The sequence below is a fragment of the Gymnoscopelus microlampas genome, assembly GCF_963454915.1.
Source record: "Gymnoscopelus microlampas genome assembly, chromosome: 8".
Lineage (NCBI taxonomy): Eukaryota > Metazoa > Chordata > Actinopteri > Myctophiformes > Myctophidae > Gymnoscopelus > Gymnoscopelus microlampas.
This window is the reverse complement of record NC_139945.1, coordinates 11784748-11802095: the sequence shown is the minus strand read 5'-3', so window position 1 is coordinate 11802095 and position 17348 is coordinate 11784748. Positions and strand designations below refer to the sequence as shown.

Sequence of the window (17348 nt, the reverse complement as noted above, 5' to 3'; positions counted from 1 at the left end):
CCGGTTTGGACATAAGAGGTTTCCTTTCCGACAGGCGATTTATGCATAGAATGGATCGGAAGAAACTGAAACTGAAAATGTGAAATATTCCTTTAAAGGGAATATTTCACAACAGAGAAATGTGTCATGCCAGTTTAGGGTTCAGTTCCACAGAAGAGCCTCTTGGAGTTTCATCAACAATGTGTACAACTATTGTCTGGCTGCTTCCTCATTGGGTTGATATTTTGAGACATTTTACTGCCCAGTTACTGGTTAGCGGTGTGTCCTTAAACAGTGTGGTGGTCAGTCAGCTGGCTGTCATCTGTCTCTGTGGTCTGGTCAGCCTGTGATCAGATGATGGATGAGAACCAGCATGCAATGTTGTGGTGGGCATATCTGACTATTAATATCTAGTAGTCAGTCAGATGGTCTGCAAACACAGTGACACATGTCAGACAAACAGATAGATAGAGAGAGAAAGAAACTGATAGACATTGGAATGAGGAGAAAAGGAAGGAGAGAAATGATAGCTAATATATATGTAATCTGTTGAATAGCTATTTTTAGCATGACACTATTTTATGCCAAAGTATAGAATAGGGCTTTAGTGGTTAAATCAGACTAATTGATTTAGTCAATTATTTAAAAAAAATCAATTGATAAAGAAATAAACGTAAAAAACATACTTATTGATTAAAAGCAATAAAAAATAAGTAATCAATATAGAATAATGTAAAATATTCAATAGTTGGAGCCCTATGGTGAGATAAAGCTTAATTTATAGTCTACCACACAAGGGTGATACTTGACATGCCCCAAATAGGGACACCAGGGTTAATATTGTTAAGAACACAGCTGAGGTTATTAAAGGCCCACTCCATGATCGTTTCTTGTCATTAAATAGATTCACATAGATTCTGAACACGTTGCATTTGTACAGTAGATAGAAAATATGTCTACCATACCAACATGAGCAAACATACAGCCTGTACAGTATCATATAAAAAAATACAGCAAATACTGACTATCGTGTTAATCCTTCAAAAGCTAAGTTAGTTAGATAAAGATTGAACCCCCTTTTCTCCCAGTGTAGTTGTATTAGTCGCCAGTTAACCCTTCCTACACATTTCTGTGTTGCCACTGCTATAGCAGTTGCCATTGCTAAAACCAGCTCAGTGGCCTTGTGGTTAGAATGTCCGCCCTGAGACTGGGAGGTCAGGGGTTCGATCACCGGTTGGGTCATACCAAAGACTCTAAAAATGGTACCCACTGCACCTCCACCCATCACACGTGGGTCTTGTCATACAGAACTCTGTACCGGCATGCACATCATTGAATCCACATCTTTGTATTGTATGTATTTTATATTAAAACATGACAGACACGACACCAGCTAATGCTGTGGTAGGATCAGATGAAATGTATTTAACTAGAAGTTCGGGCCGCTACGCGGCCCGAACGTCTAGCGTGACGCGTCGTTCACTTTGCAGTGCCACCTTACAGGCACCTCACAGTGTGAGAGAGAGTTTTGTGCTCTCCTAAATCCACGGCAGGCTTTGAAAGTACCCACTTCAGAAAGAGGTGACGTGCATCACCTCTCCAATGACCAAAACCCACTTTGTGATTACTCAGACCTGGTATGGCAGACCTGTGGGGAGTGTGCAGTGGTGTACAATGTGAAAAGGTAGTTGAAATCGCAGGAGATGAAGTTAGCAGTTTATTTGTGTAAAGGGTCGTCGGCGTGGGTTGTGTTGAGGATGGAAGCCGTCGAACTGGTGCATCCTACCTATTTATAGGTACAGTAGGATGTGATGTCATGCTGTCGTGAGATTACGTCACACTGGCGTGTCTCATCTTGATGTCACGACCGTGATGTCATATGACGTCACACTGGCTACATACAACGTTACAGACAACCGACATGGCGCAGGATTCAAATTGTATATATACTAGAAGTTCGGGCCGCTACGCGGCCCGAACGTCTAGCGTGACGCGTCGTTCACTTTGCAGTGCCACCTTACAGGCACCTCACAGTGTGAGAGAGTTTTGTGCTCTCCTAAATCCACGGCAGGCTTTGAAAGTACCCACTTCAGAAAGAGGTGACGTGCATCACCTCTCCAATGACCAAAACCCACTATGGAAGCCGTCGAACTGGTGCGATCTGACGGCATCCTAGAATTTATAGGTAGGATGTGATGTCATGTGATGTCATGCTGTCGTGAGATTACGTCACACTGGCGTTGTCATCGTGATGTCAGATTACGTCACACCGTCACACTGGCGTCGCATACGGACAACCGACATGGCGCAGGATTCAAATTGTATATATAGATAGATGTACAGAACAGTTTGTTTTTACTGAAGGTTTGTTGTTGTTGATATGTTTAGGTACATTTTGGAGTTGCTATAATCTCTGAATATTATATGATTCTAGTGTTGATTTCAGTGTGTTGGAATCCCCTCTATCACTGGAATTCCCCTTAAAAACTCTTTCTTTCTTTCTTGTGATATTCTACATGGGGGAGATATTGAACGTGAAGACAGAGAGGGTGTGAACTGTGAAGGGGGGATGGGAGGTAAAGTAACAGAGAGAGAGAGAGAGAGAGCTAGGAGGAGAGGATGAGGGAGGGGAGGAGTTGTTTTCTATAACATATCACAGAGATGCAGCTGGAGGCAAGCGCATGTGCTTGGGTGGGCTGGGCCAAACAGGAAGCGATGAGGTCATAGTGAAAGAGAGAGAGAGAGAGAGAGAGAGAGAGAGAGAGAGAGATGGGAGGAGACTAGAGGCAGCAGGGGAGGGGAGTTGGAGAGAGAAGAGCAGTGACATCGTTTTAGAGATGAGCTCAGCGCGCGTGGGCGTCTCTCTCTCTCCCTCTCTCTCTATCTGTCTCTCTCTCTGCTTGTGTTTTGTTGTGACATTATTAGAATGAACTAGAGGTAGAGGTCTCTCTCTCTCTCTGTGTGTGTCGTTGACATGGTGGGAGATGTGTTTTACTGGAGCTTCTGCTGTCTCAGGCTGTGGAAGAAGGACAAGAAGGTAAGATGATGTCAGTCAGTCAGCACTCTGCTGCCGCTGTAGGCTAGTGGGTCACGGGCACAGTGTGGGGGGGGGGGGGGGGGGGGCTAACCGGCTAGCAGTCAGAGAGGAGGGGAGCAGAGCGTCTGCTCTGGAGAGGGGATGAGGGGGACTGCTGTTAAGCCTCAGTTATACTTAGTTGTGTGCCGGTTGTCGTGCTCTGTAAATAGTAGATCTACAAGCTCACAACGCGTATAGCTGCACTGCGCACACATACACACTGTCTGTCAATCTATTTATCTCTATCTCTCTCTCTCTCTCTCTCGCTCTCTCTCTCTCTCTCTCTCTCTCCATATTTCTTCTCTTTGACACTGAACATGGGCTTTATGATGCTGAACAGTTGTGCATCCTGACAAATTGGATTAAATGCATTGCCCTGCAACCTACTTCCTCTCTCTGTGTATCTCTCTCTCGCTTCTCTCTCTCTCTCTTTCTCTCTCGCTTCTCTCTCTCTCTCTCTGACTTGCTCTAGTTTTCCTTTTTGCCGTTTCATATTTAATGTCATGAAACAGTGATGAGCCACTGTGGCACGTGGGCTATTTTTATCACGTGGCGCCGGCCGGGTCCCGGTGCCACAGGGTAAACCCGGTGGGTCCTGCACAGTGGTGTGTGTGTGTGTGTGTGTGTGTGGTGTGTGTGTGTGCGCGCGCGGGTACCACTTACATCCATCTCATCATACCACTGTACCTCGGCCGGATGTGGAGGTCAGATCCATTAGCAAGTGGTTCCAAACATACAGTGATATTGTATTGCATCGTATGGCAGAATGGAGGGGGAAAGGGGGTGGGGGAGCAGGGGGTCTATTGAACCTATTCTCAATGGAACCCACTGTTTGCTGCTGTGTCTGTACTTAATCTGTACTCAACTGTACTTGCCTCAAGTTATAAAAACGTTACAAAAACTGAAGCCTGTAGTTTACAAGTGTTGGTTTTCCTGATTCCCCATTGATTAAGCCTTTTTTTGTTGCCATATTGACATAAATATCTGCGTAATGTTACTTTGTTTAAGGTGTTACCAATGTACAATCTACTTACTTGTGTTCCATTCATGTCAAACAGTGTCAGGATGCTGATTTGAACAGAGTCTTAATAAGAATCATTGTTAACACCTGTACCAGGAAGTAACAACACACACCTATTTATTTCAACTTAGCAGATGTGGCAAAGGGGGGAATCTATTTAATATTTTCGCTTTTTAATGACATGGCCCAAAAATCGGGTTGTCAGTTTGAAAGTGGTCAACCTCTCCAAGTCCATCTTGATTGGACGTCAACCATGTTGAAACTGAGAAAACAGCCAGCACACAATAAATGTCCTTTTCACATAGTTTTCACATCGTTTTGAAAAGGACAATAAACAAAAAGGACAATAAATGTCCTTTTCACATAGTTTTCACATAGTTTTGAAAAGGACAATAAACAAAAAGGACAATAAATGTCCTTTTCACATTCACGTTTTATTTACCTCTCCACGGACAGAGCAGCGGACGTGTTTCAACCTAACAGGTTTTATTCCAACCCGATCTCACCCCAACACGGTGAAATAACACAGATTGACGACCGTAAATAGACGACTAGAAAACCCCAAAACCTGTGCATAGGAGCCGCGAATCCCCTCCATTGACTTAGGTTTTGGACCATGACGGAGGCGCACAGTCTCAAGCGAACTGGAGCCACGAGAGGCACCACCGAGCGAGCTAAAGCGAGCGAGTTACCGTGCAGAACGTTGCGACGTTCGCTTGAGCCTACTCAGCGCCGTCCGAGTTATGTACCGATAGGCACAGAATCGTAAATCATGTTGTGGGGACTGCTCTGCTTCCGGGTTGCAATCCGTTATTTCACTGTGGGATTCGCGGCTCCTATGCACGGGTTTTGGGGTTTTCTAGTCGTCTATTTACGGAATTGTCAATTTGTGTTATTTCAACTTGTTGTGTGAGATCAGGCTTCTTATTCCTCCAAGGAAGGAGTGTGAAAAGGACATTTATTGTGTGCCGGCTGTTTCCTCAAGTTTCATGATATTGTTGAGCCGTGCACCTTGAGACCTTTGTTTAATCTGGAGTGTTGCGGGGCGTTCTGCTTTTGCAGTGCGTCAATCATGTCATCGTGGTGTGACGGTTCAAGTGGCGTGTACAATGTGTATAGATTTTAGTCCATCTGTTAGAGGTTTGAGTGCCTCAGCGCTCAGAGGCCCCCCGAGGCTACAATGGCTTTGGAATTCCCTCCTGCACGTTTTTTGGGGAATCTAACCCAGGATTGTTCCCTCTCTGAGGGGGGACTATCGGTTACTTAATGCACGTGCACAACATCGCTTCAGGACTGTCTCGGCGTGAGATTCCTTGCTGCTGATGTTGTCATTCCGCCAGCATGGGCCCCCATATACATATACAGGATTCTTTGGGTAGAAATGTGAGCTCTGACTCATTGATGGGCGACAGGGTTGAGTTCCACATGATCAAACGCGCGACTAAACGGAGCCATATCTTCCTGTAAATGTGCTTCGGTGCAGTGGTTTTCAAAGTGGAGTTTGGGAAGGCCCCAGCAGGGGTCTTTGAGGGGGTTCCAGGGGGTCCCCCAAGCTATTGATTGATGGAGATGAATCAAATGGAGCCTTATAAGTCTGTAACACTGAGAGTGTACACATGGGACCAAATAGACTCGCCTTAATGCATAGCAAACTGGGGGTCCTTGAAATTAAAATGTTTGAGAACCATTGGAACCATTGCATCCAGAGATCCCCTGATCTCTAAATGCAAGAACCCCCTTTATTCCTACCACCACGTTGTGCTTAGAAAACTGCAGTAGAAAACCTTAGCTAGGCTATTATGCTATGAATGAATGATAACCACACCTTTTGAAGAATATAACATTACAAATTATAAAGGGAGTGAAAGAGTTGCAATTAGTGCCTCCTGAGCAGATTTAGTTTAAAGCCGTGGCCATCAAATCGCAGTTTTGAAGTCGATATATTTAAATAAAACGTCATAAGTGCAAATGATGCAAAAGTATAGCTTTCTATTCAAAAACTGTTGTTCTAGTCAAGTTTTTTCCTTCATTTGGTTTACCAGTTTACTGTTCAGGGTCACACAAAGTACAGTTTGTCATTGTTTCATCATTAAACATAGCAATTCAATTGTTTTTTTTTCCATTCCCCAACTTTCTCTCACATACTGTACCCCCTGTAGAACCTCTGTGTGTATGTGTATTCCCCTCCCAAGGGGTACACACATACACACACATACATTGAGAAACACTGAAGGCAGCGTGCAGTGAGTCACCTGGCTAACACATATACATGCTCAAACACACACACACACACACACACACACACACACACACACACACACACACACACACACACACACACACACACACACACATTTGTATTGTATATACATGCACATATGGTTCTTGTTACCTATATCATGATCCCTGTCTGTTCAACAAAAGCTAGAATTTGCTGGTGGATGTAAGTGACTCTGTAGAATACAGTGGAAACTATTGCTAAAAGAATGGAAAGCTACACATGCTTGAGTCATAGAGATAACATTTCATAGAGATAACATTTCATTTGACCGTAGGTGACCATGTATTGGTCATCACCCCACATATTAGGTGTAATGTTCATAACCTTTGTAAATGAACATTGATCTCCACAGGCTTTAGTTGAGTTACTGCTTTTTGCTTGATCATGAGGCACATCAGAATCAGAATCAGAATCAGAATCAGGTTTATTGTCACATCACAGGTTTACAAGGTAAAAAAGTGGGTGAAATTTGTTTTTGTACATCATTCCCATCGCAACGTTAAATTCCGTAGAAAGAAGAGTGGGGAGAGAGAGAAGAAGAGGGGTAGGGGGGCAAGTGGGAAGGAGATCAAACAAGAGAACAATAGAAGCCAAAAACAAGTTATCTACATATTTACAAAGTACCTGGGATAAGAGACAGACTAAGGTGCCTGAGCATAGCAGCAATGTATGTATACTGTGCATGATATACTTATAGACGTTAAGGTGCTTAGAGAAAAAAAAAGCGCAATAAAAAAGACCAACAAAAAAGGTTTGTGCGTTATACATGGGGATTAAGGTGCAGAAGCCTAAGGGTGGACTGACCCTGGTATAATCCTCTTAATGTTTGTGAGCTTTTAGATCAGCGATTTTCACTAATTGTGTCATACAAAGAAGCATAATAGGGAAGAACATGTTGGTAATGATTATTAGCGCTGGCGTGCAGCAGACTGTATTAGCAGCCATAAATTGAATGAGAGAGGTCTTTCTCTTTCCACGTCAACCCTTCCAGACACATTTTGTACACACACACACACACACACACACACACACGCACACAAACCAGTGCGTTGATTCATTAACTAGCTCAAGTCAAATGCAGCACACCATGAAACATTCATGTGAACACATTTTCTGCTTTGATGGATATTTCAGCCTTAAAGGTGTCTTTCCTTATTTAACTGAAAGAGAACAAACACTTGAGTGTGAAAAAAAACTTTTAATTTTTCTCTCCAGAGAAACCCAATTTCACTGCAGTGATTTGGATGTTGAACCGTGAAAACTATATGTCGTTATGAAGGTCTGAGACATCAAATAACCTACTAATGGGAAAAGATAATAAGCTGCCATTATTTCTAAGGGTTCCCGCCCTAATTTTAGACTATCATCAACGAACAGCAAATGAAAATAAGCCTGGTATACTATTAGCACAACTGAATACACAGCCTCTGTCAAATGAACCAATATAGCAGTATAAGGAGACTAATTTAATGGATGACCTTAGTTATTCAGTGACCTGACTCAGTGACTCAGCGCTGAACAAACGCCCCAACCAACCAGTAAGAGTTGTTAGTGACAGCGACAATGACGCACAAATTCACAACCCGCTGCCGGTTTCCCACATGCGAGCAGCACAGCCAATTGAGTTTGTTGGAGTGACTGGCCAAGCCAGACAGAATTAGTGAAAATAGATGATCTAAAAGCTCACAATTTGACGCATGACCAGAGGGGGATGAGGGTGGGGGGTTGGTATCAAAAGCAGAGGCTTCGATGGACCCCCCACAAGCAAAAGCAGTAACTCAACTAAAGCCTGTGGAGATCATTGTTAATTTACAAAGGTTATGGACATTACATCTAATGTGCTGGGTGATGACCAATAGCCAGATACACCTGCTACCAGGAAGCGAACCCCGCCTCTATGCGAAGTCTACGCTGCCTGGACTGCCCTATTTGACATGAATTTCACACTATTCTAACAGCATTACATGGAACATGGGAGTTTAATTTCAACCAATCAAGTCTACTATAATGCACTGGTTCTCAAGGTCGGGTCGAGGGGCCACCAGGGATGCAAATGGAACCAAATGGACCCGCAGATGGACATTTGTTGGTTCCATTTGTTCACTCTCTGAGTTACATTATCAGTAGCACTTGAGGATTTTATAGTGTAGATTGGAGTCCCAGAGATTAAAAAAAAAACAAATCATATAAAATGGGAGACTGTGGCCTAAATGCATCCTTGTTGCGTCCTTATAAAAATTAAAAAAGGTTTAGGGATCACTTCTATAATAATGCACATGCTCAGTAGTAGGCTTACTTTAACAAGAAAGCACTATGGTGTCATTGGTGTGAAGTGCAATATCTGTAAGGTGTGAAAGTCCCCTGGCAGAATACCACAGGGCGCACTGCATAATGATGGCTTATCACGCTAGCTTTCTCTCTTCCACAGATGGCCACAGAGAGTAGTACATTATGTGGACCGACCGGTAGATCTTATATCTCTGTGGGTGGGCAGCAGATGACACAAACAGTCCCATTGGTTTAATTGACTCTTGTCATGCAGTGTATATCAACCACAGTGTGTGGAGGGAGGGGGCATCACTAATGAAGCCAGGTGGAAAACCCTGCTGATATTTTAAATAGGCTTACAGTGAGCATACATGCACGTGTGTATGTGTGTGTGTTTGAGGGGGTTGTTCTTCGCTATGAGTGTCATTTTTCACCGGCCGTGATGATGACCACATCCGCCTCCAGGGCTACAGTCATCTCGTGGTCCAGGGGAGTCGAGGCTAACTAGGTGACCGATAACTCTGGTTACCCACGGCAACCGGACCACACGCTGTTTCCAGATGCCTGTTGGGCCCATGTGACTCGACCCCCCCATCACTCCTGACCCCCCCACCCGCCCGCCCACCCATACGTACTGTGCTACCCTCAGGGAGACATGTGCTCATGATGTTAGAAGCAGGCATCCACACTAACTCAACTGATATAGACACACGCACAGTACGGTACAGTACAGCACAGTACCAGTCCGCTTATTATGAGCAACTTTGGGCTTGTTTTTCTGTAAAGTCGCGTGTTAAATATTTTTTAGTTGCGTTTTTTTTTTAGGCTTGCTTCCTAAATGTTGTTTAAACCAGTGGTTCTCAAACCTTTGCATGTCAAGGACCCCCAAATGAATATGTAATTGTCCACGTGTCCCTATCTGACAACATTTTTTGTCAGGGACCCCCCGTACCAGATTTTTGGTCCCAATGTGAGCTTGTAGTAGATCTACAAGCTCACATTGCTTGTTGATCGGCTATTTTCAAATTGGCAATGTGTATATAGATTTAAAGTGCTCATGTGTTAGTCACTTCTTTTGGGCTTGTTTCATAGACCTGGTTCAGGCTGAGTGTCATGCAGGCTAACTCTGAGTTCCAATTTGGATAAATTGGTGAGAAGGAGGATTTGGGCCGACGCAATTTATGATTACACACAATGATTAGGACACAGGATTCTAACACGGACAACCAGACACAAAGGCAGGCAGGCAGCCAGGCACACACACACACACACACACACACACACACACACACACACACACACACACACACACACACACACACACACACACACACACACACACACACATTGACAGAGGGAGAGAGAGCATGTGGACCCATGCAAATTATAATCATATCAGGATATGGACTTTCTAAAACAGACACACCAGACACAAAAGCACACACACACATACACAGGGCCCCGTCACATGCGTAAATCTTCGTTGTTAGGCAACGGTTTCTGTTTGTATCTGACATCACTGCATGTTGTCCGTCCGTCCAGCCGCCCACCGTCCACCCATTAGCCGATTTTAATACAGGATATCCAGGGATTTATACTTCCTTGGCCTACTGGCAGCGTGCGTGCAGATCGTTGTAAAGGCTTGTGAGATTAGAAAGTTTAACCCATTAAGACCTGATGTCGATTCTACAAAATGCCTAATAAATCAGTACTTTCTCAAACTTTTCTTTGTTTTTTTTTTGCCGCACTGTGAGCTTGTACATCTGCTATCTCCCTGTCTCTATCTTTATCTAAATCTGACTCAACACTTTGAAGTGGTAGTTTTCCGTGAGGGCAGCAGCTGCTGCCAATCAGATGTGGTCGTAGAGAAGGATGTGTGTGTGTGTGTGTGTGTGTGGGGCAGCCACAGGGTGTGACGGTGTTACGCTATAGGGTTGTGTCTCCGTCCAGCTGTCTTCTCTACCTCTCGTTCCTATCTGTAAATGTTTTGTACCTGACTGACACTGTCACACAATACATCCTCAAAGCAACCTTCAACTAACCACAGTAAATACTGTATACTGTATCGTTGCTTTCGGGCAGAAACCTCTTTCTCCATATTCTACCTTCTCTTTTTATGTTATTGTAAATTAACGCCCTATTTGATCACTCTACAGCGCCACACAAAAGTATTAAAAGTAGCAGATCTACAAGCTGAAATATGCAGTCTTTATGGGTGCCTGATGTTCAGTCAGTTACTGCACAGACCAAGTCCTGTCTTGTCTTGGATGTCTCTCCTCTCCCTTCCCTTGGTTTCCTGTGTCTCTCGACACTCTTTAAAATACAGCATAAAATCCCCCCCCATAAAGAATCTGCGGTCCTTTTTTGTGATTTATCTTCAAATGATCTTTGATGGAAGGCCTTACAGCATCATCTGCTTTGGAATGCAAACAGACACAGCTTGTATTACAGTGGTTAAGTCCCTCACCACACAAACACCATTGCATCCCTATTCTAGGAATAATGTCATAATAATAGGAGAACATTCGTCGAAAATAGCCGATCCACAAGCTCAATGCATCACGACACAACAGACACGACAGAGCTTGTAGATCGGGGGACCAGGTATAGACCCCTGGGGGACCCCAGTCAACAAAGTACAATATATAAGATTGAAGTGGTTAAAAACAGCTTGATGTGACATGATGCGCATGATGTGTTGTTGTGTGTTTACATTCCTGTGGTGTTATACGTTCCAAAACCATATCAGGTGGCTGTCGTTGTTTATGAACTGTTTTATTTTTACAAAGCAAGGGAACTTATGATGCTAGTCAGTTCGTCAGTGATTCGTTCATTCATTCTGTTCTGTCCAATTACACAACCATTACCCCTGTGTTTACCCTCTCTCTCTGTCTGTCTGTCTGTCTGTCTGTCTGTCTGTCTGTCTGTCTGTCTGTCTGTCTGTCTGTCTGTCTGTCTGTCTGTCTGTCTGTCTGTGTGTGTCTGTGTCTGTGTGTGTGTGTGTGTGTGTGTGTGTCAGGCTGTTAAAATGATAAAACAAACAACCCCCAAAAGATGAAAATGTTAACTACAATAGTGACTGTTTGTCCTTGCTTGTTGAGCTCTGATCGATCGATTGACAATGAATAACCTGAAGTGACCAACATGTTCAGCTGAGATCTATGAGATCTATTGTCCCTGGGGGTGTTGATGTAAATGACCTACCAACCCACTCGCTCACTAAATTACTGTTTTCCCTTAGTGACCCTGATCTTCAGGGCCAGAGGTTGAGAACCACCACTGTCCCACAATCCCAAGAGCTTTCATTTTCAGAGGCTTTCATTTTATGCCTTGATTGGCATAAAGATTTAGGATGGGTGGGGTGGGGGTGAGGGTGGGGTTGGGCCCCCTGGCTCGCCACGTGGAACTGCAGTGATTTGCAATTCTAATGTGCAGCACTGGGATGGGAGGCTGCTGGGGTTTAGAGGCAGAGAATGCAGCACACGGAATAACTTATGAAATATAACCAAATGGATGCGAGGTTGTTATCAAGCCCAATTATTTTAACCACCATGGTTATCCATTATTTTATTCACTATTCCCTACATGAAAATAGCAGATCAACCTTGTAGATATGCTATTTCTTATTTCTGTTATGTTCGCCTATTTTTTACGAATGTCCACCTATTTACAGTATGACGTGCCCAGAAGACCCTGCAAGCCTCCTACCGGAGACTCTGCCCGGTCATCAAACTATTGGCATAATCTCCATGAATTCAAGGCTTGTTTTGGGTGAACTACTCCTTCAAAGTACGACTTCACCCATTTTCAACCTATCTTCATATAATTGGTCCTCACTAATGCTCATTATAACATGGTAAAAAAAAACAGTGACATCATCGTGGGGCAGGATTTTTTTTCCCTACAAGATTTTTCTTTTTTTTTTAATCAATGCGAGAACAATAGCTTCCATTATAGCAGGCTAACTTTCCAGGAATAGAAAGCCTGCGTTTTCTATTGGCTTGGATTCCCTATATCAATGATGTCACTGGTAGGCGGATTTCTGAACTGTCCACAGCCCTCCTCTGAGACACAGATTAAGTAGAAAAACGTTATACCATATTATCATGAGCATTAGTATGGACCAATTACATGAAGATATGTTGAAAATGGCTGAAGTCGTCCTTTAAAGAAAAAAAAGGTAAAACAAACACATTGTTTTGCACATTTCCATCGTGGGTTTAGTTAGGGTTTGTGCCTTGTTTTGTAGTGGAAGCGAGACGTCATGGAGACAGAAGGTTCAGCCTCAGCTGTCAGCTGAACCCTTCAAAGTTAAAGCTTTATGGAAATGTGAGCGCTGCTGCTGCTCCCCTCAGACAGAATGGCTGCTGCTCTTAAAGAGTCAATAAAAACCTCATGAAACCACAACAAAAAAAGAAAGGGGGGAGAAAAAAACTGCAGCGTGGAAGAGACAAGAGAATAAAATAATCAATAAAATCAATGTTTAATATCCATCCATATGTCTGCCACGGCCGCCTGGGAGCATCACCAAGGAAACCAGCAGAACACGCACACATACACACACACGCACGCACGCACGCACGCACGCACGCACGCACGCACACACACACACACACACACACACACACACACACACACACACACACACACACACACACACACACACACACACACACACACACACACACACACACACACACACACACACACACACACAGCCCTGAGGCAGGGAGGAAATCTGTGTACGACGCAAATGAATTAATCAATTTATAGACAGACAGGATGAGATGACAAAGAAGACAGCAGAGCAGACTCTCCAACTCCAGGCAAAAGACTAGAACTCTACAATGACTTCGTGACATGTTTTCACTGCAAGGTTTTATGTGACATGAAACGGGGAGAGAGAGAGAGAACAGATAGCTAATTGGCAGAAGAAATGGAAGAAAGAGGACAAACAAACAAATGAATAAATGTAAGAAAGATAAATGAATAAATGTAAGAAAGATAACAACAAACAAGAAAAGGAGAGAGAGGTCTGAGAAGTGAAAGAGAAAAGATCATGATCAATTTATGATTTATGTTTAACCCTTTGTTCTTCATGTTGCCATCACTGCACCGTACCAGAAAGACTTAACTACTTAAACCCCAGGCCCGTATCCGTATTCTGGGAAGCAAAGATTTGAGTTCAAAATGTATATATTCAAAGATTTGCACAAATTTTCACGATTCTTTTTTTCCAAAAATAAAACAGCCAAAGAAATTTAAAGTGACACAGAGGCGTTCCCGGATTGAATTGGTTAACCCCAATCCACACTTTTTTGTCATGACATTATAATATACACAACATTTTTTATTTGTTTCATTTATTTTCAAAATTGTTTAACATTTTGTAAAATTCAGATCAGCTATTTTTGCTCTCAGGTATGCCTTGAGATTTTGACCAGCCCGATGGTGTGCCTTTGGGCACAAACAGTTTTTGAAACCCACTGGCTTTAGATCAACCTCTTGACACACTGAGCAGGAAATGTTGTGCAGCTCAAATCAAACCCAGATCTCAATGGTTTTAGTTAATCTTATCAATGCCTGCTCTGTTTTTTGGCCGTAACTCAATTCCATCCCTAGCTTGCTCGTAAACAGGCTTAAAGCTAGCCAGCCCCATTTGGCAGCTATAACAAACTCAATCTCCTCTGGCTTGTAACCCAGAAGGGCCCTGGGTGACCAGATCCTGGCCTACTTCTCAGAGTAGTTCTTCTGGGGCTCTCGCTCCGTGCTTGCTTGTTATTCTGCTCACAGCTTAGTTCTGTGGGGTTGTTTATTTCATCCAGACTTATTGAGTTGTTTTTAGTTCACATTGAAGTCCCACTAACAAACCCACATCAGTGTTTTGTGGCTATAAGGCAATGTTGTTTTCACCGCTGAAGAAAATGGTTATTGATGTTTAATGGGTTGTTTTAATGAAGCAGCCCAAAATTAGTCTGATTCAACTACACATTCTCACTCTCAGGTCACGCTATTGTGACGACTTGGGGGCAAAAACCTGACCACGCGTCACCCGCTTGCTGTGACATGACTCCCTTGTTGTGCCGCTTTTCAGCGTTCCCAGAAGTCCAAGGCCAATAAAAAAAATATTAAAACAAGGCAGGCATGACCCAAGGGGTGCATCTCAGGTCCTTAAATGAAATCCTCATTTTCTACACTTGCATCCTTTCCTTGAATATCAGTCCCTCCCACTGAGTAAGCATGTAGGAAACTAGAACCAGGAGACCTGGTACTGCCAGACCCCTAGTGGTTGAAATCTGAATGGCCGGACTTCGCATGACGTGTGTGCAGAGGAAAAGAGGGACAAAAGAGGGACGAAAGAGGGACAGACAAAGCCTCATGTAGGCCGACCCCCTGGGTCTGGCAACAATTAGAAGAGGAGAGAGGAAAGGAGGACATTTTGATTAGAGCTCCTCTGAAGTGTCAACAACACAGGTGACACACCCCCTCCCTTGTATGAGTGTTATATTGTCAGCTAGCAGGACAGGATCATCACACATCATGCTGTTCAGCTTGGAAAGTCTTCCTGGTAGCAAGCACTTGGGTTTCCTACGTCCTACCTCCTCACTGATGCTTCCTAATCCTATTTCCTATGTCCTTCGAGCAGGCAAGAGACTTGACACGAGTAGCAAAATGGCCGACCGACTTCAACTTCCTGTGGGAGTTAGGATGTAGGTCCTACATCCTCCTATCTCCTACATTGTGTTGTAGCTAGGAGATAGGACAGATCAGAATAAGATGCACCCCAGAAGTAGACTAGCAGGTACGGCCGAGCGACCCGAGCTCCGTTCCAGATGCATACAGATAATAATCAGGTCCTCGCGAACATGGCATGTGACAGGATAGTCCCATCTGCATAGAATTCCGCTTTTAGGCTGGTGGACAAGATGTTGGCTTTCCAGGTGGGAAACCCGGGTTGGATTTCCGGGAGTTACATTAGTGCCTTGAGTATGGCGGAGTGGCTCTTTGTCTAATGATCAAAGCCCTAATATCTTCCCAGGGAAAGGAGGAATTCCCCTTTAGACTAGTGGATAAGATGTTGGCTTCCCATGCAGGAGACCCGGGCGGGTTCGAATCCTGGCCGTTACACATGGTTCGATTTTGCCTCACCTTGTCACCCGTTTAATACAGCGGCTGTGAGGATGCATTGGATTCAACTGTTAATGTATGTGCTCAGGTTTCACCCTGTATGTTATGATAGTAATAAGATGTCCATTTAACCATGTACTTATTGCTGTTTTGTTTGTCCAGGTTGCTGGGGAACAGAAGTATCACCCAGAATGCTTCACCTGTCTAAATTGCAAGGCGTTCATCGGAGATGGGGACACCTACGCCCTGGTGGAGAGGTCCAAACTCTACTGGTGAGAGAGAACTATAGGTTACAAACGTAACCCCGGTTATTTTCATATTACTCACTCAATGTCTCGCTTATGGGAGAGCGCCCCTTCGGGTCACGCCAGGGGGCGCTCTCCCATAAGCGAGACATTGACTGAGTAATATGAAAAATAACCACAACCACCACAACCGGTGCCGTCAAGAGCCTGTGCTGCCCATATTTTCATAACTGATCTCACACCCATTACAATCATGTAATGGGTGTAACAGTTATAGTTCATATTTTTTGTTTATACATCTTTCAAAAATACTGAAAATGCCAGATCCAGAAGCTCACAATGCATCTACATCGCGACACGTTGGGAGCTTGTAGATCGGCTATTTTCACTATTGTTACACAACGCTATTAACCACCTAAACCCTATGTGGTTGACCGGAGTCCCTCAGGGCTCTATACTAATTTTCTTTTCTGTTTTCTGTTATTGTGGGGAAAATAGACGATCGACAAGCTTTTCTCACATTGATCCGTTGATTTACGTGTATACTTTAAAAATGATTTGATTAATTGAAAAAAGTAATTCATAGAATAATTGCTTAGAAAAGAATCAATAGTTGGTGCAGTTGGTATAAGCCAGAACCCCTGTGTCATTTTAGGCAATGCCGCTCCCTTATTCTCATTATAGCCCCCCCCCCCCCCCATACACACACACGCACAATCTAATCATGTTATGATAATCAATCAAAATGAAACACAGTCTCCAAGGACAGTCAGTCACACATAGGGTGCATTTGATCTGATCGTTGAAGCGGACGCTAATCAACTACACGCAAATCAATATGAAATAGCAACAGCCACCATAGAAATCCAAATGTAATAAAGAAACACAATAAAATAAAACCTAGCACGATTTAACCTTTTAAAATACCTCAGAGCAGCTGTGAACATGTCACTGCCTGTATTCTCAGTGTTTATACGTCAATGGTCTTTATTCAAGTCCTCACATTGTTGTTAAGTGATTGGTTCTCAACCTGTTCTCAACTGGAGGGTATTGCAAGTGGGACCCCAAATAACTGGAAACTATTAATGCCCTACTGCAGGGGTTCTCAACCTTTTCAGGCCGCGACCCCCAAAATAATGATATTATTTCCCGCGACCCCCCGCGTGCACGCGCGCGGTCCCGTTCGCGCGCGCGAAGGTTAATTTAATTACAATAGGTTATTTGATAATTGTTTATTATCAAAACTTTTTTGCAAAAAGTGGGTAAATTGAGTAAATTAACTGATAAAACATGAATTAATGATAACATAAAAAAATATTTTGTTAAAAAAAAAAAAAAAACTTTTTTTTT

At 43.5% G+C, this 17348-nt stretch overlaps 1 protein-coding gene across 3 annotated transcripts in view; it reads left to right on the top strand.

The window, feature by feature from the left end:
* Window positions 1–17348, top strand: part of limk1a (LIM domain kinase 1a) — a 112067-nt gene that overhangs the window by 68337 nt on the left and 26382 nt on the right. For all 3 annotated transcript variants that reach the window (XR_014601245.1, XM_084063725.1, XM_084063726.1), the window contains one exon: window positions 15916–16025. Coding sequence is in view for 2 of the 3 variants with exons in the window: in XM_084063725.1 (XP_083919851.1) it covers window positions 15916–16025 (110 nt within the window). In the remaining variant the exon portion in view is untranslated. The remainder of the gene's footprint in view (window positions 1–15915; window positions 16026–17348) is intronic.